Below are 25915 nucleotides of genomic sequence, written 5' to 3'. Positions count from 1 at the left end.
TCTCTGGCCTACACCAGACTATTTTCAACAGATATATTTGTGTCTGAAAAATCAGGGAGACACTCTTATTATTTTTATACAGCAAAAAATGCCAAAAACAGGATAATAGAGATGTTTTACCGTGGAACATCAAAACCATAGTAATAATTTACTGGTGTATACCAGGCTTTTTAAAATATATATATATTTGCGGCTGAACAGTGAGCGACACACTCAAACTGTTTTTTTTAGATACAAATGGCCCAAAAGTGGATAATACAGAGGTTTGTACCGTGAAACTGCAAAACCACACTTGTATTTCTCGGGCCTACACCAGACTATTTTCAACAGATATATTTGTGTCTGAAAAATCAGGGAGACACTATTTTTTTTTTTTTTACAGCAAAAAATGCAAAAAGCAGGATAATAGAGATTTTTTACCATGGAACAGCAAAAGCACACTTCTGTCTCTCTGGCCTACACCAGACTATTTTCAACAGATATATTTGTGTCTGAAAAATCAGGGAGACACTATTATTATTTTTATACAGCAAAAAATGCCAAAAACAGGATAATAGAGATGTTTTACCGTGGAACATCAAAACCACAGTAATAATTTACTGGTGTATACCAGGCTTTTTAAAATATATATATATTTGCGGCTGAACAGTGAGCGACACACTCAAACTGTTTTTTTTAGATGCAAATGGCCCATAGAACTGCAAAACCACACTTCTATTTCTCTGGCCTACACCAGACTATTTTCAACAGATATATTTGTGTCTGAAAAATCAGAGGCACACTTTTTTTTGGGGGGGGGCACCAAAAGGTTAATAAGATGGGTATTTGTACATTGTGAAGGAGGAAAAAAAAAAGAGGATTTAGATAAAAAAAAAGGATTTTTCCTGGCCCCGGGGACCTGGAGCTAAGTCCAGCAATTTCAGCAACAGGAGCAGCACACAGGACTGTAATGCAGCGTTTGCTGGTATAACCACTGCGTCTCCTATACAGCCTGCCTGCCTGCTATACCTGGGATGGATATTAGTCCTGAGAAGGACTGTTTGTTTGATCTGGCAGCCTTTACAGACCCTACACTAACTATTTTGCAGGATATATCTCTCCCTAAATCAGCAGTGCTGTCCCTACACTGTCTGATCCGGAGCGACTGTGTTCAAGATGGCGGCGCCCGGTTTTAAATAGTCGAGGTGACGCTGTGCGGCCAGCCAATCACTGTAATGCCCACAAACAACATGGCTGCGGCATTACAGTGACTGGCTGGCAATCCCTGCATGTTCATTGGCTCTGTAAAGAGCGCCAAACATGCAGGGCGGAGACCCGAGCTCCCCGCCCGAGTAAACCGGAAATGCTCGGTGCTCGCCGAACATCCAGAGTAGCGTGATGCTCGGGCGAGTACCGAGCAGTGTCGAGCATGTTCGCTCAACACTAGTAAACACCCACTTGACTTTGGGAGGATTAAAGGGGTACAACACCATATCCCCACAGGTGACCATCCACCCATCAAAGAACGTTACAGGTCTATACCACCAGCACACTACCAGAAGGCGAAAGAGATGTTGCACGACATGAAGCAGGCAGGGGTAGTAAGGGATAGTTGTAGTCCCTGGGCAGCTCCCTTAGTTCTAGTTAGGAAAAAGGACGGAAGCATGAGAATGTGTGTAGATTACAGACAAGTAAATCGCATTACACATAAAGATGCATACCCTTTACCACGCATAGAGGAATCCCTGGCTGCCTTAAAGTCTGAAAATTACTTCTCCACCCTTGACTTCACTAGTGGGTACTGGCAAGTAGCTGTTGCTGTGGAGGATCGGGAGAAGAAGGCCTTCACCACCCCGATACTCTGCGAGTTCAACAGTATACCGTTTGGACTCTGCAACGCCCCCGGAACGTTCCAGAGGTTGATGGAGTGCTGCCTGGGACACCGCAACTTTGAGACTGTACTACTATACCTGGACGATGTGATAGAGTACTCCAAAACGTATGAGGACCACTTGAAGCACCTGGCAGAAGTATTTGAGTCGCTGTCCCGGTATTGGATGAAGCTGAAGCCCTCAAAGTGCCACCTGCTTAAGCGAAAGGTACAGTACCTGGGGCACATTATTAGTCCAGAGGGAGTAGCACCCGACCCGGTGAAGGTCACTGCCATCCAGAAATGGCCAGAGCCGAAGAGCCTCAAGGAGGTAAGTCAGTTCCTGGGACTAGTCGGGTATTACCGGAGGTTTGTGAAGGACTATACCAAGAAAGCGGCGCCTTTACAAGATCTCCTGGTAGGACAGTCCGGGAGAGGCAGAAATCCCCCGTTCCAGTGGGGTAAAGAGCAAGGTGAATCCTTTGAGGTGATGAAGAAGATCCTGACCGGCGAAGAGATCCTAGCCTACCCTGACTACAGCCAACCGTTCCTGCTGTACACAGATGCCAGCAACGAGGGATTAGGAGCTGTGTTAAGTCAGAAGCAGAATGGCCGAGAGAAGGTGATCGCCTATGCAAGCAGGAAGCTCCGCCCGATCGAGAGGAACCCAGAGAACTATAGCAGCTTCAAGTTGGAGTTCCTGGCCCTGGTCTGGGCCATCACCGAGCGGTTCAAGCACTACCTAGCCTACAGTAAGTTCACTGCCTACACAGATAATAACCCCTTAACTCAACTGAAAACAGCCAAGTTAGGAGTAGAGATGAGCGGTGTTCTACTAGAACTGTTCGCCAATATCAAATTCGAGCTGTTTTGGGCTTTGTTCGAGTCGTTCGATGAACGCCAACGATTTGCAAAAAATTCGGCTGTTCGAGGTTATGTTCGATAACTGTTCGTGCACCAAAAGCGTGTAATGCATGTCTGGCGCTATTTAGAGCACTAATCATGCAGGGATTGTCTGCCACTCACTGTAATGCCAAAGCCATGGTGGTTGTGGCATTACAGTGGTTGCCCAAATCGATGGGAACAGTGCTCACAGTGAAACATGAAAAGCCGGCAATTCAGCAGAGGCATACACCGGTACCCAAGAATTTAGAACGAAAGAATAGAGCATCACACATAGATTAGATAGATAGAAACATATCAGTCACATGTATAAGAAGTACAGTGATAGTGTTGATTACTGTACTTGTCATTTAGTGTTAAAATAAAGGATTTATTAAAAAAAAAATTGCCGTGGGGTTCCCCGTAATTTTAGTCTCTAGCGGAGGTTAAGCAGACAGCTAGGGCAGATGTTTGAAGCCTGGGAAGGGGGTAATACCCACGGAGCTTCCCAGGCTACTAATATCAGCCCCCAGCTGAATACCTAGCCTTTACTAACTATTAAAATGTGGGACCCCCAAAAAAATGACGTGGGGTCTCCCCTATTTTAATAGCTAGCAAAGGCTAGGCAGACAGCTGGGGGCTGATATTAATAGCCCAGGAAGGGTGCCATGAATATTGGCCCCCTCCCAGGCTAGAAACACCAGCCGTCAGCCGCCCCAGAAATGGCGCATCCATAGGATGTGAAAATTCTGGCTCTTAGCCTCGCTCTTCCCACTGCCCTGTAGCGGTGGCAGTGGGGTAATAGGGCTGGGCTTGATGTCAGCTTATAATGCCAGCTGACATCAAGCCCAGGTTAGTAATAGAGAGGCGTCTATAAGACACCCCCATTACTAACCCCATAGTCAAAGTTACAAAAAAACACAAACACCCAGAATAAAGTCCTTTAATTGAAATAAAGAAACAATTCTTTATTGTTCTACATTAAACCATACTTACCATCACGCCCATTCCAGCTGAAGCCAACGATCTCCTGCAATAAAAGTAAAATAATAAAGCAACATCATCCTTACCTTTCCATGGTTCCCACGACAGCTTCAGCTCTGCTACATTCACATGACAGACTGGACCGCAGCAGAACGCTGCCATCCAGCTTGCCATGCCGCAGAGACTGAGAAGCACAGGCATGCTTGCGCTCCTCAGTGTCTGGCTGTGACGGCATCCAGATGAGCCGAGTTCATGTCCAATGAACTCAGCTCACCTCATGCACGTCACTGACAGCGTGGGAAAATTCTCCTGCGCATGCGGTGAGTGCAGGAGAATTTTCACACGCTGTCAGTGATGTACATGAGGTGAGCTCATGTCCAATGAACTCGGCTCACCTCATGCACGTCACTGACAGCGTGGGAAAATTCTCCTGCGCATGCGGTGAGTGCAGGAGAATTTTCCCACGCTGTCAGTGACGTGTATGAGGTGAGCTCGTGTCCAATGAACTCAGCTCACCTCATGCACGTCACTGGCAGCGTGGGAGAATTCCCAGCGCTTGAGCAGGAGAATTCTCCCACGCTGGGATGGCATTGAGATGACAGGCTGGATCACAGCTGAGCGTTGCCATCCAGCATGCCATCATTCATAGACACTGCAGAGCTCAGGCATGCATGCGCTCTGCAGTGTCTCTGAAGGATGACAAGCTGGATGGCAGCGCTCAGCTGTGATCCAGCCTGTCATCTCAATGCCATCCCAGCGTGGGAGAATTCTCCTGCTCAAGCGCTGGGAATTCTCCCACGCTGCCAGTGACGTGCATGAGGTGAGCTGAGTTCATTGGACACGAGCTCACCTCATACACGTCACTGACAGCGTGTGAAAATTCTCCTGCACTCACCGCATGCGCAGGAGAATTTTCCCACGCTGTCAGTGACGTACATGAGGTGAGCTGAGTTCATTGGACATGAACTCGGCTCATCTGGATGCCGTCACAGCCAGACACTGAGGAGTGCAAGCATGCCTGCGCTTCTCAGTGTCTGCCGCATGGCAAGCTTGATGGCAGCGTTCTGCTGCGGTCCAGACTGTCATGTGAATGTAGCAGAGCTGAAGCTGTCGTGGGAACCATGGAAAGGTAAGGATGATGTTGCTTTATTATTTTACTTTTATTGCAGGAGATCGTTGGCTTCAGCTGGAATGGGCGTGATGGTAAGTATGGTTTAATTTAGAACAATAAAGAATTGTGTCTTTATTTCAATTAAAGGACTTTATTCTGGGTGTTTGTGTTTTTTGTAACTTTGACTATGGGGTTAGTAATGGGGGTGTCTTATAGACGCCTCTCTATTACTAACCTGGGCTTGATGTCAGCTGGCATTATAAGCTGACATCAACCCCAACCCTATTACCCCACTGCCACTGCTACAGGGCAGTGGGAAGAGCGAGGCTAAGAGCCAGAATTGGCGCATCCTATGGATGCGCCATTTCTGGGGCTGCTGACGGCTGGTGTTTCTAGCCTGGGAGGGGGCCAATATTCATGGCACCCTTCCTGGGCTATTAATATCAGCCCCCAGCTGTCTGCCTAGCCTTTGCTAGCTATTAAAATAGGGGGACCCCACGTCATTTTTTTGGGGGTCCCCCATTTTAATAGCTAGTAAAGACTAGGTATTCAGCTGGGGGCTGATATTAGTAGCCTGAGAAGCTCCGTGGGTATTATCCCCTTCCCAGGCTTCTAAAATGTGCCCCAGCCGTCTGCTTAACCTCCGCTAGAGACTAAAATTACAGGGAACCCCACGCCAATTTTTTTTTAATAAATCCTTTATTTTAACACTAAATGAGAAGTACAGTAATCAACACTATCACTGTACTTCTTATAAATGTGACTGACATGTTTCTATCTATCTAATCTATGTGTGATGCTCTATTCTTTCTGTTATAAATTGTCGGGTACCGATGCTGAATTGCCGGCCGGCTTTTTTAAAGAGATGGTGCATGAAAACACTAATATTTTTTTTAATAAATCCTTTAACACTAAATGACAAGTACAGTAACCAACACTGTCACTGTACTTCTTATATATGTGACTGACATGTTTCTATCTATCTAATCTATGTGTGATGCTCTATTCCTTCTTGTCTAAATTGTCGGGTACCGGTGTATGCCGCTGCTGAATTGCCGGCCGGCTTTTTTAAAGAGAGTGTCTTCTGAGCAGTTTGTCAGCTTTTGGACACCTTTAAAGGTGTTTTCTATGTGTTTCTATTTGTTTTTGTTTGCCTGCCATTGGTTTTAACGGTGTTCGATGGTGTTCTAAGGTGTTCGACGAACAGTTCCTCGAACATCCCGGTGTTCGACGAACCGAACCTAACCCGAACACTACAGGGGTGACTCAACACTAGTTAGGAGCCATGGAACAACGATGGATGGCTCGGTTGTCAAACTACCAGTTCACCATTAAGTACCGGGCAGGCCGCAAGAATGCCAACGCCAATGCTCTGTCCAGGATGCCTCACCAGTTGGACACTGAAGAAGAAGTGGATGACCTGGAAGAGATTGAGCTACCTGCCTTCCACCGTAATGGAATGGTCCACGAGCAATGAGCCTCCAGGAGGCATCGCAGTAAGACGCTAAACCCTTTGCCTCACCACAGCTGGAAGGAGACCCAGGACAGCGACCCGGTTGTCAGCCGCATTAAAGAATTGATAACCCAGGAAGGTTCCTCCCTGGAGAAGGAAATGTCTCTACAAGCCAAGCAACTGTGGAATGAGAGAAGCCGGCTGTTCATCTATAGGGAGAAGCTGTGCCGAAGGTACGTCAACCCGAGGACCCATGAGATGGTATGGCAGATTGTGGTGCCCAAGACAGGCATCCAGATGGTGCTGGAGGCCTACCACGATCAAGCGGGGCACTTTGGCTGGAAGAAGCTAGAAACCCTGCTAAAAAGTCGGTTTTACTGGGTTGGAATGCGGAGCTCCATAGAGAGATGGTGCCGAGACTGTGGACCCTCTAGCCTCAGAAGGAAAGACTACAGCAGCCAGAAGGCGCTCCTGCAACCCATCAAGACAACTCGACCCTTGGAGATCGTGGCCTTGGATCATGTCAAGCTGTCACCCAGCAGGTCAGGATATTCCTATGCCCTGACCATGGTGGATCACTACTCCCGGTTCCTGGTGGTAGCCCCCGTCAAGGATCTGACGGCAGATACAGCAGCAAGGACATTTCAGGCGTACTTCTGCAGGCCCCATGGATACCCGGTGCAGGTGCTGACGGATCAAAGCTCAGTCTTTGAAGCCTAATTGTTCAAGGAGTTCTGTCATTTGTACATGTGTAAAAAGATCCGGACTACACCGTATCACCCCCAAACCAACGGTCTCTGTGAAAAGATGAATAACATTGTCATCGACCTGCTGAAGACCTTACCATTAGAGGAGAGAAATCAGTGGCCAGACCTACTACCTGACCTGGTAGATCTGTATAACCACATACCTGTGAGTTCCACCAATTGTACTCCAGCATATCTCATGCGAGCAAGACCCGGGAAGTTGCCCATGGACCTGGAGCTTGGTGTAGTAGAACCAGAAGCAGATATGTCCACTGAGGACTGGGACACGACCAGACAGGAGCAGTACAGTAGAGTACAGGCCTGTGTCGTAGACAGTCTCACTCGGGTAAGGGACAAGCAGGAAGCCCACTACAATAAAAGTGCGCCCGCAGTACCCTTCACACCAGGAGAAGTGGTGTTAAAGAGGAAATGGAGAAACCATAAACTTGATGACCAGTGGGAGAGAGAACCCTACACTGTGTTAAAGTCAAGATTTGATAGCAGGAAGACCTGTCTAATTACCAAGGACGGAGGAAGAACGACTGCAATGGTATCAAGAGACCACCTGAAGTTGTGTCCAGGTCTGCTAAAGCCCCAGGAGGAAGCACCTCTCACCGTACCGGAGGAGCCTAAAGAAGCAGTAATACATACCGAATTAGGAGATTTCCCGGCAGATTGGGCCCAAATAGGAGGAGCAGTGATAATACCTGTGATCCCCTTCTTCCAACAGCCAGAAGACCCTCCACAGCAAGAAGAACCTGTAAGTGCTCCAGAAGAGCCTGCTCAAGAAGAATCCTCGGTTGGAGCAGAGCAAGAAGTCCCAGCCAATGGTACACTTGCCAGTCCCATGGAGAGGTTAAGGCAGTTTTACAATCTACCCACACATAGAACTGACAGGGTAGCAAACACAGATACCATCCACACTCCTGAACTACGCAAATCAACACGTAGCACCAAAGGCCAGGCCCCTGTCAGGTTTAGCGAATAAGTAGAAATACTTACGGTATAAATAGTTGCCCTTGGGGTATGTTATTATTGTAAAATTGTCATGTATTCATTTATTGTTGTGTTTTGCCTTGCTGATGGACAATTTAGGTGACATGGACACTTTTCTATTGTATTTAGTTACCCGTAAGGGTATATATAAAAAGACTCTGTGGCTGAGGACTGTGAGCAGCCCAAAAACTGTTCATGTACATAATTGCACTCCCTGGAGTGCCTTGTAACTGACCACTGAACAAAAACCCGTTTGGCGTGGCGGGAGACGTGGTCCATCACCTGGATCACCTATGCCCTGCAGCCACGCCCAGGGCCTACGTGGAGGGTTTGCGGACGTGTCCCTCATGCTACCATGTACTTTTGGTGAAAAGGACACCAGGTTACGGGACTTGCTGTAACCATACTGTTATTATTGTAAATGTTAATGTAATTGTTTAACTTGTTTTTGCAAAAAAATGCTTCAGTCCAGGAGTACTGAGTTTTACTAGGGGGGAATGTGGCGCCCTGCTGCGCATGGTGCCACAGAACCCAGAAGGGTGCATGGATGGATTTCTCCACAAGAGGCCCTCACTACATGCAGACACCTCCACCTTCCACCTCATACCAGCAGAGGGAGCCCTGATAGGGATATATAAAGGGAAGGTGGAGCCAGGCAGCTCAGATTAGTTGGTGATTAGAGGAGTTACAGGTAGCTCTGAAGAAGAGAGCATCACGCAGGCTGCTGTGTGAGGCAAGCTAGGCCTCCAGCAGCACAGAAGCCTAGTGAGGGCCCCGAGCGTGGCCGAAGGCGAGAGGAAGGAAGGAGTGATAAAAAGGGGGCAGAGGAGCATACCAGGCTCACCCCAGTATATATACCGGACACCGGGTCCGAGCCTACAGGGACCCTTTACACCCAGTAGGGATAACCAGAATCCCAGGAGGACTACAAGTCCCTGGCAAACCTGAAGCTAGACACATACAGGACCAGGAACCACGAAGGCCCCGACGTCCAGGGAAAGTGGTTACCAACCGGAGGTCCTACTTCAGAGCAACAGGTGGAGTAAAAGCAGGACACATAAGCTAGGCCCAGTTGCAGGCTGGCCAGGAGCTTACACAGAGTCAGACACGGATCAGGAGGCCTTATACCCGCTCCCTGGGGAGAAGTCCAAAAGTGCTCCCTTCACCTGGAGTACCCTGGACCGTATCTAACAGCTGTACCAGTAAAGGTAACGAAGCAAAACCCCCTGTCTCTGTCCGTTACTCCGGCTGCGCCATCGTTCTTCCCCTGCACTACAACGCCCAGCGCACTTTCCACCGTCTATCAATCTACACTGCCCTGAGGCCCGCTCCACCTGTGGGGAGCTGTACCATCTTTAGCTGCCTTGACACCTGCCTCAGAGGACTGTTGCAGCGCTGGTGACCTTCACCAGACACCACAGGTGAAGTCACGAATTCAGTGAACTGTTATTAGTGTTTGATACCCCTTTGTGCACTGACCACCCTTGGCCAGCCACCATGATATACTACCCCAAATAGTAAAGCCCCTGGGGGTGAGTCAATGTCACTACAACGCGTCCACTCTGCAGAACAGTGCACAGCGTTCAGAACACATGCTGAAAAAAGCAGAGCAGAAGGATAAATAGGAGAAGTGAGTATTTTATTTTCCGAATTTAATCAATGGGAGCCATTATACTATTTGGAGAGTGGCGGTCATTATACAGTTTGCAGGGCTATGTGTGTGGCATTATACTGTTTGGAAAGCTACGAGAGAAAATAATAAGTTTGCTGGGCTGTGTATGGGCCATTATACAGTTTGGAGGGCTGTGTGGGGGACAATATACTATTTAGAAGGCTATCTGAGGGTCCATTATACTGTTTGCAGGGCTATGTGTGTACCAGTATACAGTTTGCAGGGCTATGAGGGTGCCCTAAAACAGTTTGCAGTGCTATATTAAGGCCATTATATTGTTAGCAGGTCTATGTGGGGGCCATTATACAGTTTGTAGGACTATTATACTATTTGGAAAGCTATATTGGTGGGCATTATACTGTTTGGATGGCTCTGTGTTGGCCAGTTTATTGTTTGCAGAACTATGTCGGGGCCATTCTACTGTGTGCAGACCGCTATATAATGAGGAGGGTTTTGTTGGGGGCAGCACCTTCATACTGTGTATAGGGTTATGAAGTGGTCATCATCATACTGTTTGGAGTGCCATTATAATGTATGGAGGACTATGTTGAGTCCATCATACTGTGGGGATAGCATACTTTGGGGGTGGGGGGTAGTGTAGGTTATCAAACTGTGCTCATGGAGGGTACGGTATAGGAATTCACTGTGGGGGTATCATACTATGTTTGGGGGGCACTTTTGTTCTTATCATACTTTATGGGGGCCATGAAAGGGGTATCTTAATGCATGGGACCACTAAGGTTCTTCAATAAGAAGAAAATTACTTTACAAGGGCTGCAAAGATGAATGGGGGTACATTTTTTTATAAAGTTCAGGTGAGCTCTGCGGGCTATAGTATGGGGACACAGTGTATATGTTACTGTAAAAGTCAGAAGGCCGGTAAAAACTAGGATTTACCGGTCAATCTGGACATTTACCGTCGGTAAAAGCTCAAAATGAAAAGTAAAATTGGACTTTTACCGGTGAAGTCTTGGTAAATCTTAACATTTCTCAACAGCGTTGGTAAAAGACAGATGTATTCCATATAAACGAACGATTTTTGACTTTTACCTGGGCGAATTGGTAAATCTTTACATTTACCAGCATGTGTTGGTAAAAGTAACTACCAGCATGTGTTGGTAAAAGTAACTTTGAGTCACAGAATTCTGACTCTTACCAGCAGATGATGGTGGCAAAAGTTAACTAAACGCAATTTCCGACTCTGATGAAGGCCTTAATCGTTAGAAATATTTTTATTCTTCAAAATGCAAATGCAAATGAACAAATATAAATAGGAAGATGCAAATAGAAAACATTTATGTAGGAAAATACTTCTCAAAAATGACAAATTACCGCAAATACAAGAATAACGCAACTTCAAAACTATGTAATTCTGAATGCAAATAGGAAAATGCAAATAGAAAACATTTATGTAGGAAAATACTTCTCAAAAATGACAAATTACCGCAAATACAAGAATAACGCAACTTCAAAACTATGTAATTCTGAATTCAAATAGGAAACATTTATGTAGGAAAATACTTCTCAAAAATGACAAATTAACGCGAATACAAGAATAACGCAACTTCAAAACTATGTAATTATGTAATTGTGACTAGGGATAAGCGGATAGATCCGTCCAGACCCGTTATCCGAGCGGATAACGGGCTGTACGGATACGGATAATCCCGATATCTGTCGGACATATCCGTGCCTTCCGATAATGCATGTTTCATGCATCATCGGAAGGCATGGATGGTGCGAGTGTGCAGGGCAGACAGGTATAAAGCTAAATTGCTACTTACCGGAGGTTTCCCAGGTCTCGTCGTCCGCGTTCTCCTTCCGGGTCACATGACTGCATACGTCACCACGCAAGTGACGCATGCGTAAGTCATGTGACACAACTCGTGTCACATGACTTATGCACCTGTCACTTTCGTGGTGACGTATGCAGTCATGTGACCCGGAAGAAGGAGGATGCGGCCGGCCGATGAGACCTGGGAAGCCTCTGGTAGCCTCCGGTAAGTAGTGATCTTTAAGTGAAGTCATCTTCTTTTTTTATAATAATCGCAATGATCGACTTAGGGTCCATTTTTGAACGGTCGACGTCTGGAATTCTGATTCTGATGTTCTGTCCAATGTTAGGTTCGGGTAATTTTTGACTGGAACATTTCAACATTTTCTTGGCCTGTGTTTCAAGTCCTTCTCTTGCAGCTTTTCGAACTCTTCTGACCGCACCAATTCTTCTATTGATTGTATGCGAAATCAAAACGTCAGGTTGCTGATCATCATGAAGTTCTCCATCTTTCTTAGAAGGCTTTGACTCGACACTTTTTTCTTTTTGGTCTTCATTATTCTTGGATGGAAAAATTGGTGGAGTTTCATATGCTGTAAAGGTGTGCGGACAGTTGGATAAGTCCAAAGCTTCTCCTTCCGTTGTGAACAGCTGATGACAGTTGGATTCATCCGAAGCTTCTGCTGCTGTCGGTGCTGACGTGTGATGAAAGTTAGATTCATCTGACCCTTCGGCTTCTGTTGGTGATGTCGGGTCACTAGGTTCCTCTTGCAAACCAACAAACATTTTTTCAAGATCTTCTTCTGAAGAGAGATTTCTGATCCCATCACTAGGAATTTTGGAGGTAGCTAGACCCATCTGCATTGGTACTCCGAGCATAGCTTCATAGGGCGAGCATTTTATTCCCTCATGGTATGCTCTATTTTTCATTGCTTGTACAAAGCGAAAGCCCTCAGACCACTTGGGTGTCTTATTTGTTTCCATCCACGTTGACAACATGTTTTCAATGTCTTGATTTGCTCTTTCCACGGAGCCTTGGGACTGGCTGTGTCTTGGTTTACCACGCACTATTTTCATATCAGGCCACATCGCGCACAAACTCTGTATGACCTTGTTACAAAATTCCCTCACATTATCAGAATGCAGAATACATGGGGCACCAAAAGTGGAAAAAATGTCAAGGAGGTGGTACGCAACCTCTTCTGCTCTTTTAGTGCATAAAGCACGTAGAAGAACAAATTTAGTGACGTGGTCTTGATAGACGAATATGAACTTGAAATCATTATCACAATTGGATTGCATGTCAATGAGATCGACTTGAGCACGAGAATTCATTTCACTGTGTAGGATGGGTTTCACAACAAGGCCTTTTTTGGTAATCTTCTGTTTTTTCTGGCATGGCTGGCAGAGTCGCAGATAAATAACTATTGACTCCGTTGTGACATTTTTGAACTTACGGTTCACCTCCTTTAGGATCCTGGTCCGCCCTCCGTGGCCGGTACTGATGTGCACATTATGAATGACACTAAAGAGTTCTGCACACCGAATGTAATGCAACACGTTGTCTTTTTCACACGAGATTGGTGCAATTAACTTTTCATCACTTCCGACGGTCATGATGTCGTACCTCTTCAAACGCCTGTAGTGAATACTCTGTTTAGGTACCGCCACCTTAGCCTCCTTCACTTCTTTCAATATATTCTCGTATTTATCGTCCGTGAGATAAAAATTATTATCTCGCTTTTTCTCCACCACTTCATTCAAGAGCTCCGAAAAACGATCTTTCATTTCCTCACTCATGATCTGACAATCAGCTAGTGCCTGTGCAGCTTTGACAGGCAGTCGGCTATGCAGCTTTGAGCAGTATGTGCAGCTTGCAAAACACTCAGCCAGTCATCCAGCATGAGGACACAAACAGGAAGTACGCCCATTTACCCACACTGCTTGGCAAGAATCCCATGTTCTTTTGTAATAGAGTTACTCAGCATTGTGTGAAAGACTTTACAACAGCACCATCTACTGGTCTAACACTGCCATTGATGAGTTAGTGATTTTCTTCAGGCAGTGATTGGGCAGCAATCTAAGAAGAGAACCCCAGGAAACTAGGACTTGAGGCAGGAGCTATTTTAGGGAGAGTGAGAGGACTGGTGCTGTGCTGACTAGACTGAGCCCAGACTGGGCTGTTGCGCTGTTTCCTTCCAGCCTTTTCTCGGAATGCGCTGTCTTCCGATTCCCCTGATCAGAGACTACGGTGCTCGGGTGGAACAGACCGTTCATGGCACCCAGCAACTCCGGCTCAGAGCTTATCTGCATATCTTCTGGTTCTACCACATTGGCGCGGCAACGGTAAATCGTGTGAGCGGTGTTAGCGTCCACCTTGCAAGGGGCCCTTGGAAAGGCTTTGGACTCTGCGCTCTACAGGAAGCTAAGTACAGGACAATTTATACACTACTACACCGGCAGCATGTGTACTTCTTGTAACTTTTTGTGAGAGGGTGCTGCGGAACACTGATACATTAAGATTCATAGGACGTTCTCTTTTGCATATTTTAGTGTGGGGTTAGTGGTTGTATGTTAGCGGGAAGTGGGCACTTTTTGTATGATTGGAACAATAATCATAGGATAGTCAGGATTCACATCTGTATATATAGAACGTACATACATTAAGGATAGTCAGGATTGACATCTGTATATATAGAACGTACATACATTACAGGGTAGCAGATACCTTACAGGGTAGCAGATTTTGTTTATTGTTATTACCATATTTTCCCCATTTACTCTTATTACATTTATAAAAACTTTGAACACTGTGTCCTCCATTTCCTCGCCGTATCTGCCTAATCAGACACCTTTCCCACTGTGTCCTCCATTTCCTCGCCGTATCTGCCTAATCAGACACCTTTCCCGCGGTGGCTTACACTTTTTATTACACCCTTCTCAGCTACATTTACCAAGAAGCCATGGTAAATGTGCACATTTACCAACTGCGCTTGGTTAAAGTCTGATGTTCCATCTTCACACCTGATATTTCTGACTTTTACCAGGCTCGACGGTAAATGTTAACATTTACCAAGACTTCACAGGTAAAAGTCCAATTTTACTTTTCATTTTGAGCTTTTACCGACGGCCTCGGTAAATGTCCAGATTGACCGGTAAATCCTAGGTTTTACCGGCCTTCTGACTTTTACAGTAACATATATAATGTTTAGATGAGCAGTGCGGAGTTATAGAATGGAGATACATTGCATGTAATATTCGGGTGAGCTCTGTGGGGCTATAGAATGGAGTACAATGTATATAATGATCAGGTAAGCTCTGTGAGGATATAGAATGGGGTACAGTTTTATATAGTTTTCAGGTGAGCTTCCACAATATTAATATTAACTCCACAATATCCACGCAATGCTAGGTTGACATTGTTGTTAATCTTCCATGTAGTTACTTGACATTACATGATTTACTTTCATGTTGTTTTGTCATTCACTACTCAGTGTAATATGTTACTATAGCACTTTATCCAATGTATGTTTTATTGTAATTTATATCTTTTAATTTAATATGTTTTAAGGTTTTATTGATGCTTTCAGAACAGGTAGATTCTTATGTCAAAGGCTTCAAGGACATATGTGGCATGCAACAACTCTCATACAAGTCACTTGTCTAACATTATTTGTGCAGCTTGTCTGCCGCTGTCTGTCGCTTGATAAATTTGGGTGCATGATCAAATAACAAAAAAAAACACATGTAGGTTGCTGTCCAACACAACTCCTACTGATGCCTATGGCAAGCTAGTGACGAGCGATTTGCAGCCAGCAACAGAAAATGTAACACATTTGGAAAAACTTGACAACAGCTGCGGCATATCCCAATGCTGTAACACATAGGAAATTATTAGATGTGGCATTGTCACTTTCTGACACTATATTCTTTTTAAAGCAATGTGTATAATACATAATTGATATGTCAGTATTAATTGAACTAGTACATTAAGCTATGTTCACATCTGAGTTGGAGACTTGCTGATTCCATCATGTTTTCTGTTGGGGAAACCCAATAGGCCCTATAGTAATTTACTTGGGTCTGTCAGGCATCATTCATCAGACACAGGTTATGAGGGGGAAGCATAAAGCAGGTTAAACAAATTCCTTTGATGCATAATTTATAAATTTATTGTGTTTCTCTCGTAGGGTCTTTTAAATGCGACGACAAAGAACATGTTTGATTCCATAAATACAAGATTTAATCGTTCTTCACAGGTCATAACTTATGAAGACCTGAAGACAAAAAATGAAGTTCTTATGCAGCAGGTGACTATAAAGGGAAAATATGAACTGTATAAATATGGCCAGGTTTGTGGGTTTACAGCGGGTACGGAAAGTATTCAGACCCCTTTAAATTTTTCACTCTGTGCTTCATTGCAGCCATTTGGTAAATTTTAAATAGTTCATTTTTTTTTTCTCATTAAAGTACACTCTGCACCCCATCTTGACCGAAAAAAAACAGAAATGTAGAAATTTTTGCAAATTTATTAAAAAAGAAAACTGAAATATCACATGGTCATGAGTATTCAGACCCTTAGCTCAGACACTCATATTTAAGTCACATGCTGTCCATTTCCTTGTGATCCTCCTTGAGATGGTTCTACTCCTTCATTGGAGTCCAGCTGTGTTTAAACTGATAGGACTTGATTTGGAAAGGCACACACCTGTCTATATAAGACCTCCCAGCTCACAGTGCATGTCAGACCAAATGAGAATCATGAGTTCAAAGGAACTGCCCAAGGAGCTCAGAGACAGTATTGTGGCAAGGCACAGATCTGGCCAAGGTTACAAAATAATTTCTGCATTACTCAAGGTTCCTAAGAGCACAGTGTCCTCCATAATCCTTAAATGGAAGAAGTTTGGGACCACCAGAAGTCTTCCTAGACCTGGCCGTCCAGCCAAGCTGAGCAATCGTGGGAGAAGAGCCTTGGTGAGAGAGGTAAAGAAGAAACTCAAGATCACTGTGGCTGAGCTCCAGAGATGCAGTAGGGAGATGGGAGAAAGTTCCACAAAGTCAACTATCACTGCAGCCCTCCTCCAGTCGAGCCTTTATGGCAGAGTGGCCTGACGGAAGTCTCTCCTCGGTGCAAGACATATGAAAGCCCACATAAAGTTTGCTCAAAAACACATGAAGGACTCCCAGACTATGAGAAATAAGATTCTCTGGTCTGATGAAACGAAGATAGAACTTTTTGGTGATAAGTCTAAGCGGTATGTGTGGAGAAAACCAGGCACTGTTTATCATCTGCCCAATACAATCCCAACAGTGAAACATGGTGGTGGCAGCATCATGCTATGAAGGTGTTTTTCAGCTGCAGGGACAGGACGACTGTTTGCAATTGAAGGAAACATGAATGCAGCCAAGTACAGAGATATCCTGGATGAAAACCTCTTCCAGAGTGCTCTGGACCTCAAACTTGGCTGAAGGTCCACCTTCCAACAAGACAATGACCCTAAGCACACAGCTTAGGAGTGGCTTCAGAACAACTCTATGACCATTCTTGACTGGCCCAGCAAAAAGCCCTGACCTAAACCCAATTGAGCATCTCTGGAGAGACCTGAAAATGGCTGTCCACCAATGTTCACCATCCAACCTGATGGAACTGGAAAGGATCTGCAAGGAAGAATGGCAGAGGATCCCCAAATCCAGTTGTGAAAAACTTGTTGCATCATTCCCAAGAAGACTCATGACTTTACTAGCTCAAAAGGGTGCTTCTACTCAATACTGAGCAAAGGGTCTGAATACTTATGACCATGTGATATTTCAGTTTTTCTTTTTTAATAAATTTGCAAAAATTTTTACATTTCTGTTTTTTTTTCAGTCAAGATGGGGAGCAGAGTTTACTTTAATGACAAAAAAAATTAACTTTTTAGAATTTACCAAATGGCTGCAATGAAACAAAGACTGAAAAGTGTGAAGGGGTCTGAATACTTTCCGTTCCAACTGTATATAGTGACTTATAGCTGATGTTCTTTCTGATTGAGTTGTTCACTTTTCCATTCTTTTCCATGTGGCCCAGACCAACATGACAAGTTATCCAGCCACGACTCGTCTGCAGAGATTACAATAAAGACACATTTGACTTCTCACATTTCTAGCACTATCCCCATCCATTGCCAACCTGCACAATCTCCTCATCCTGTGGTCACCACAATACTGAGTTGGTGCTGCCGTGTCCCTATTACTGCACCTGCTGTGTGGTACAATAACAGCGCTCCTCTTAGTGCCCCAAATAATAATGCCCACTACTGTGCTCCTTACATAGTAATAATGCCTCCATTGTGCCTTCTAGACGGTAAATTGCCCCTAGAAAATATTTATGCCCTGTGCAAGTGCCTTAGATAACAGTGTCTACATTTTTCCCCTAGAAAGTAATAATACCCCTGTGGACAGTTGACAGTCTGAGTGCCTCTAACATCTAATAATGTCCCCTGAGTCCCCGAACGTAGAGATTCTCTATATACATTATTATGGGACCACAGCTACCTTATACTCAGTATAATGCACCAACAGCTCCTTTGTACACAATGAGGTGCTCTCTCAACTGCTCTCTGCACAGTATAATGGGCCCAAAGCTCAGCTTTACACAGTATGGTGGGCCCACAGCTACCTTATACACAATATAATGGGACCACAGCTCTCCAAAAACACAGAGTAATGACCCTCACTGTAGCACTCAGACTATGTATTTGCCCCTGCATTAGCCCCCCCAAACTGTACAATGGTCCCCACATTAGCTTCGGGAAGAGGAATGCAGAGATAGGCATGCACAATATCAAACAGATAGCAACCAAACAGTCAAGCAAAGGGTGGAGGGAGGAGCTGCTTTATATTGATCCTTATTGCATGGGATAGGCCAGGGAGCCAAATCTCTGCAGGACAAAGCAGGGTTAAATTCCTGCAGAGACCGACCAAGCTCCCACGAGGTTAGATAGAAACACCATGCTGTAGCAGCCTTGTAGAGGAGTGCTGCAGGAAACAGCCTCATCGAACAGACCTGATGCGAGTAGACGCCGCCGTGCTGTGGCCATGTGAGTAGGGTGGCACTATGTAGGCCTGCGAGTTTCTGCCATGACAACCACATTAACCCCTAATCTGTATAATGGTCCCCACACCTGATCCCGCACTGCATATTGGCCCCTACTTTAGCCCCCAAACTGTATAATGGCCTCTGCATTAGTCCTTATGCTGTATAATGGTTCTGCATTAGTCCCCAACTGTTTAATGGCTCCTGAATTAGTCCGCAAGCTGGATAATGGCCCATGTATTAGTCCCTAAGCAGTACAATGGCCCCTAAAAAGTTCCCAATCTGTATAATGGCCCCCACATTAGCTTCTACACTGCATAATAGCCCCTGCAATAATCCTTAAGCTGTAAAATGGCTCCTGCATTAGTCCCCAAGTTCTATAATGGCTCCCACATTAGTCCTCAAGCTGTATAATGACCCCTGCAGTAGTCCACAAGCTTTATAATGGACCATGCATTAGTCTCCAAGCTGTATAATGACCCCAACATTAGCTCCAAGCTATATAAAGGATCTGAAGCTGTATAGTAACCTCAACATTAGTCCCCAAGCTGTATAATGGCCCCCTCATTAGACCTCAAAATGTAAAATGGCTCTTGCATTAGTTCCCAAGCTGTGTAATGGCCCCTGCTTTAGTCATCACCCTGTATAATGTCCGCTGAATTAGTCCTCAAGCTGTATAATGGCCCCCATATTAATCCTCAAGCTGTATAATGGCCCCTGCATTAGTACTCAAGCTATATAATGGCCCTGCATTAGTCAATAAGCTGATAAGCTGTATAATGGCCACTGCGTTAGTCCCTAAGCTGTATAATTGACCCCAAATTAGTCCTCAAGTTGTATAATGGCCCAAGCAATAGTTCCCAAGCTGTAAAATGGTCACCACACTATCTCCCACATTCCATAATAACCTCCACATTAGTCCACAAGCTGTATAATGACTCATTCATTAGTCACTGTGAAGACCAGGGGTCTCCCGTCGGTGTAACACTACTCAGACAACACAGGGTGAGGGTAAAACAGCATGGCAATACTTTATTGAACCACAAAGCGGATAATAAACACACAGAACAGTCCCAGCAAATGCCCAAGATGGTACACCATTAAACAGTCTCACCCTTCTTTCTCCACCTGCCTGGGGTAGAACAGCTGTGACTTTGGAGACTTCCAGGGCCAACAACCTCAACCATGGTCCCCCGCTTCTGGAGGGCCCCCACAGAGAGGAGGTAGCAGCAAGCTTAGGAAGCTAGAAGTCCATCAAGGTACAAGACCAGGAGACCCGATGGTCCCTCCTAGCAACCCCAAAACAACTTATCCATGGGGCCAGGTGACTTCTTCGTCCTCTCCTGGACTCCCCAAAATGTATCCATGTCTCTCTGATGGTTAATGAAGCAGATCCGAATCTTTCCAGTCAGGGGCGGTACCCTTAGACTAGAATCATGTAGAATACAAATCTGTGTCTCTTTAAATGCCATGCAATCCATCTACTTTCCTGAAGGATGTCTCACAATTTCCTTCCAAAGTCCTTCTGACTCTGTCTCAAGTCTCATTCTGCCTCCAGCACTACAGACATCCCTGTTTATATTAACATCTGTGTGAGGTCATCAGGCACAGGTAAGAGGTAAAGGTGCAGGGCTCGAGTATCCACAGCTCATCCCCAAGATTGACTGGCAAACACCCTACAATGGTATTTAATATATCTATCAAACATTCATTGTTCTAGCTAATCTATTTACATAGTTTGTATCACAGGGGCTCTTGTAAATACACAACATTGTTTTAGAATAAAAGAGCAGATAGCATTCAGGGTTATGCAAATAATAGTCTGTGTTAATCAACTAAAGAAGAGCACAGATTAAAGGGTCAACATAAAAATAAAGGTGTGCTGCTCTTTCCATCAGAAAGTATGTCTGGCATATTTAAGATTTTATCGTCACAGTCACCAAGCTGTATAATGGCCCTCCATTAGTCCACAAGCTCTATAATGGCCCCTGCAATGGTCCCCAAGCTGTATAATGGCCCCTGCATTAGTCCACAAGCTGTATAATGGTCCCTGCATTAGTTACCAAGCTGCACAATGGCCCTTACACTACTCCATGACCTGTATAATGGCCCCTGCATTAGTCCACGAGCTGTATAATGGCCCTTGCATTAGTCCACAAGCTGTACAATGGCCCCTTCACTAGTCCACAAGCTGTATAATGGCTCATGCATTAGTCCTTGAGCTGTACAAAGGCCTCTGCATTAGTCCACAAGCTGTATAATGATCCCTGCATTAGTTACCAATATGCATAATGGCCCCTGCATTAGTCCACAATCTATATAATGGTCCCTGCATTAGTTACCAAGCTGCATAATGTCCCGTGCATTATTTCTCAAGCTGTATAATGGCCCATGTATTAGTCCACAAGCTGTATAATCGTCCCTGCATTAGTTACCAAGCTGCATAATGGCCCCTGCATTAGTCGACAAGATGTATAATCGTCCCTGAATTAGTTACCAAGCCGCATAATGGCCCCTGCCTTAGTCCCGAAGCTGTATAATGACCTCCACATTAGTCCACAAGCTGTACAATGGCCCCCACATTAGTCCACAAGCTGTATAATGGCCCCCACATTAGTCCACGAGCAGTATAATGGCCCCCGCATTAGTCCACAAGCTGGATAATGGCCCCTGCATTAATCCACAAGCTGTGTAATGGCCCATGCATTAGTCCTCAAGCTGTATAATGGCCTCTGCATTAGTCCACAAGCTGTATAATGGTCCCTGCATTGGTTACCAAGCTGCATAATGGCCTCTGCATTAGTCTACAATCTGTATAATGGCCAATGCATTAGTTACAAAGCAGTAAAATGGCCCCCACACTATCTCCCACATTCCATAATAACTCATGCATTAGTCCACAAGCAGTATAATAACCCCTGCTTTAGTCCCCAAGCTGTATAATGGTCCCTGCATTAGTTACCAAGTTGCATAATGGCTCCTGCATTAGTCCCCAAGCTGTATAATGACCTCCACATTAATCCACAAGCTGTATAATGGCCCTCGCATTAGTCCACAAGCTGTATAATGGCCCTTGCATTAGTCCACAAGCTGTATAATGGCCCTTGCATTTGTCCACAAGCTGTACAATGGCCCCTGCACTAGTCCATGAGCTGTATAATAGTCCCTGCATTAGTCCACAAGCTGCATAATGGCCTCTGCATTAGTCCACAAGCTGTATAATGGTCCCTGCATTAGTTAACAAGCTGCATAATGGCCCCTGCTTTAGTCGACAATTTGTATAATGGTCCCTGCATTAGTTACCAAACTGCATAATGGCCCCTGCAGTAGTCCACAATCTGTATAATGAACCATGCATTAGTTACTAAGAAGTAAAATGGCCCCCACACTATCTCCCACATTCCATAATAGCCCCTGCATTAGTCCACATGCAGTATAATGGCCCCTGCTTTAGTCCCCAAGCTGTATAATGGCCCTTGCATTAGTCCACAAGCTGTATAATGGCCACCATATTAGTCCACAAGCTGTATATTGGCCTCTGCATTAGTCTACATGCTGTATAATGGCCTCTGCTTTAGTCAACAAGCTGTATAATGGCCCCTGTTTTAGTCTACAAGCTGTATAATGGCCTCTGCATTAGTCCCCAAGCTGTATAATGGCACCTGCGTTAGTCAGGGACCCCCCACTATTTATATGGGTCCCCCATTGTTTATGATGCCCCACATCACACCACACAAGTTTTAACAAAAAAGTCATCATATTCTAACCTTACCCAGGATCTTGAAGAGTCCAGCGGCAGACAACATGCTGTCATAGTGCAAAAGCACACACAGATTGTTAGGGTCCCATCTTGGCACGATGACGTCTCCGCGCTGGGACTCTGACATCCTGTGGTCCTGTGTGTGCGCTGACATTCTGTAGAACATAGGCTTAAAGCGACTTACTGCCTACAGAATGGAGATCGTTAGTGCAGGGAGATTGTGTCTCCCTACTCTTCCGCAGGGCTCAACTGGATTGGTGTGCTATGCACGCTATCAGTTAAGGGTAACATAGCTCCAGGTGTGCCCCTCTGAGCACGGGGCCCAGAGCAGTCACCCGCTTTGTCCCCCCTCCCCCGATAGCTATGCTACTGGTAGCATGTATCATTCATTGACTGAATAAACTCAGCCAGGTGTGCTTGACTCTGAAACACTGAGGTGTTTCAGGTGTTTTCAGAGAAAAACATACTGTAATATAGGCCCGCTGCCCTGGAGTTAAAGATCTTTTCCTATATGCCCATATAGGAAGACACCTGTCAATCCAGGTCAGCGGGAGGGGAGAAACCACGGAGGATTCACCTCTCCGACTAGTCTACAGCGCTACTTGGACCCTGGCAGCTATTAAACGATGTTGTTCTCTGAAATGCTGCAGCTATTCAGTGATCTTCTGCGCAGGCGCCGGCGAGTCACTGCGACTTCCTCCCATAGAATGGAGGAAGAGGTAAGGATTGTGGAAGGAGTGCAGGACGCAGGCGCGAGATTACGGCGCTGCAACTGCATGTCACAGGACACTGTGTCATGCAGGGGAGGGGGTGGCATTATAATGAAGACAGGAGGCAGGGATTCCTTCCGGGCCCCCACGCCCCAGGACCTGGAAAGAATCATTAGCATAAACATATAATATAAGATTTCTGAACAACAAGATCGCTAATATGAGGCATACAGGTAGGACTAGGTTAATATTTCTATCACCTGTATGCCCTAATTAGTAGGTTTTAGACGTCCCAGGGGGTGACAGTTTCCCTTTAAATTTGTTTATTCACATATACATTAAAATGATTTGAGTAGTAAGATCTATGAGACTCAGAGCATATTGTATTCTGATCCAATTTTGCAGATCAGACTCAACCACCAAAGTCTATTGGCACCCATATAAACCAGATTTCATCCATTTTTAACTGATACATTGCTAAGAGTCAATGGATAAAAGAAGTTTAATCTACCTGCTTTAGTGAAAAAAACATATGAAAAAAAAACTAATGCATATAAGATGACACCTGAGAAAAAATTGTCCTGTTTGTCTCACATCATAACATTCAACAGATATGTGAATGCAGCCTAAGTCCACGTGCACACATTGAGTATTTGGTCAGTATTTTACATCAGTATTTGTAAGCCAAAACCAGGAGTGGAGTAATCAGAGGAAAAGTATAATAGAAACACATCACCACTTCTGTATTTATCACCAACTCCTGAATTTGGCTCACAAATACTGAGGCTGCATGCCCACGTAGCGTTTTTCAAGTGTTTATGCTGCGGAATTTCCGCAGCGGAAACGCTTGTAAAACGCTAGGTAATCCGCACCCCATGGTCCCCAAGGGGATTCCGCATGTTCTATGCACATGCTGCGGATTTTTCCGCAGTGTTTATGCTGCGTACAAAAATCCGCAGCATGTCATTTAATTTTGCGGAAGTGCAGCGGAACTCCCGCCATTGACTTGCATTGAGACGCACAGAAACCGCGACTGTACATTTTTACAAGCGGCTTCTATGCGTCTCTATGTGCGGATGGTACCCAGTTCTGGAGGAGAGGAGACTCTCATCCAGACCTGGGTACCATTGTACCTGTAAAAAAAAGAATAAAATAACAAATAAAGTTTATACTCACCTGTCCGGCGTCTTCTCTCTGAATGCCAGCAGCGCTGAAGGACCTTCGGTGACGTCACAGTCATGTGACCGCAGGCCCTTCACCGCTCTGTCTCGCGATATGCCGGCAGCCGGGAACCAGACAGGAAGTAGCGCTGCAGCCACGCCGGGGCATCGGGGGTGAGTATAGCTTTATTTGTTTTAATTTTTACGGTTCACACTGTATAAATCCATGCTGTTTGCATGGATTTATACAGTGTGACCTAGTTGTCAAGCACTTTCCAAGTGATGCTATCGCCTGGAAAGTGCTTGTCAATCTGCATGCGGAAACGCATGTGAACCCGCATGTGGATCCGCATGTATTCTGCAGGAAAAGTGCATGCACAATCTGCATGCGTTTATTTCTGCCAGGGAGATGCAGAAATGCTGCAGAAATTTTCTGCTTCATTTCTGCATCGTGGGCACATAGCATGATGTAAAATACTGACCAAATATTGAACATGTGAACATGGCCTTATTTTCAGTCACATGCATGTCTTGAACAAAATTCGCAGTCTGAATCCACCCTAACAGATAGCTAAGAACTAAAAAAGTCTGTAAAAAATATAATAAAAAAGCTTGAAAGTAAAGCATTTTAAAGGAGGCCAAATAGATGTAAGGGGTAGTAAAACAAATAACTCCTCTGCATTTTGTTCACCTATCTTCAATTCCCTCATTCTTATACATTAGTGATTGTTTTGAAATTCTAATTCGCAAGCTTCAACAAATTATTCAGAAAAATTTGATTCATGGTGAATTGATTTGTGACTAATCTCAAGCACTTCATATGCCCTAAAAAGAAACGTATCACACTCTGAGGCCTCCTAGGATAGTGTTCAACATATTTCAAGCTTTGTAATGCAAACACAGCTGTCGTAATATCAAAGTGACCTCAACATACAGTATATGGTTGTGGGTAAACAGAAGATAAATGTTCTTCTCTGCCTATGTCTATTGCTAAGATGTGAACTGTTATTCCTCTCATTTGCACCAAAATAAATGCTATATTCCCTGCCTCTTATATTATACAAGTTATGATAGTACGTCTTGACTGGCTGTGCTATATCATATGATGTGATAGCTGCAAAGCATTATGCAAGGCATTATGATAGCTGCAAGGCATTATGGGGAAGCCCACCTGGCCACTCTAGTGGTCATATAAACCCTCTTTGGCTGATACAATCTTCCACATTGTGTAAAATCGAGGTGGACATTTTTGATGATTCATACCAATCAAATTGCAAATAATTTAAATTCACCGGGTCCAGGGAATTTCCAAAAACTTGATACAAATTCAATTTGCATTAAATTGATTAGCCCATCTCTTATTATTGCTTATTATGCCTTAGCTTAACTATCAATGGCATTCTAGGAATTTGTTTTCGTTAGATCCAGTACATATATTCTAAATTATCCATGACATGTAATGTACCGGTGCCTAAATAAGCATAGGATTTATTACTACTGATGGTTGTAGTCTTCTTTTTGTTTGGATCAGTTGTTTCACCAGGTCATTGGCTCAATAGATCAATATGTAGAAAATGTACTAATAGCTTTAAAGTGTTAATAACGATCAACATAACACGCCATATGAAAGCGTGAAATAATGATATCGGGATATTTAGAAATTAGGTCAGAACTATACGCTATTATGGATTGCTGCTATAAAACAGTTGCAGATTTTATGCTGGTTAGGAGACCCAAACCTGAGTG

At 44.6% G+C, this 25915-nt stretch overlaps 1 protein-coding gene across 1 annotated transcript in view; it reads left to right on the top strand.

Annotated features, from left to right (window-relative positions):
* The window catches only part of TNIP3 (TNFAIP3 interacting protein 3), a 177963-nt gene that overhangs the window by 96224 nt on the left and 55824 nt on the right, over window positions 1-25915 (top strand). The window contains exon 7 of the mRNA XM_073646146.1: window positions 15658-15777. Within this exon, the coding sequence (XP_073502247.1) occupies window positions 15658-15777 (120 nt within the window). The remainder of the gene's footprint in view (window positions 1-15657; window positions 15778-25915) is intronic.

This window comes from Phyllobates terribilis, unplaced genomic scaffold (genome assembly GCF_046119375.1).
Source record: "Phyllobates terribilis strain yellow unplaced genomic scaffold, ASM4611937v1 Scaffold_1__5_contigs__length_1240528914, whole genome shotgun sequence".
Classification (NCBI taxonomy): Eukaryota; Metazoa; Chordata; class Amphibia; order Anura; family Dendrobatidae; genus Phyllobates; species Phyllobates terribilis.
Note: the sequence above shows the minus strand (reverse complement) of the source record. Positions and strands in the feature narration are given on the sequence as shown.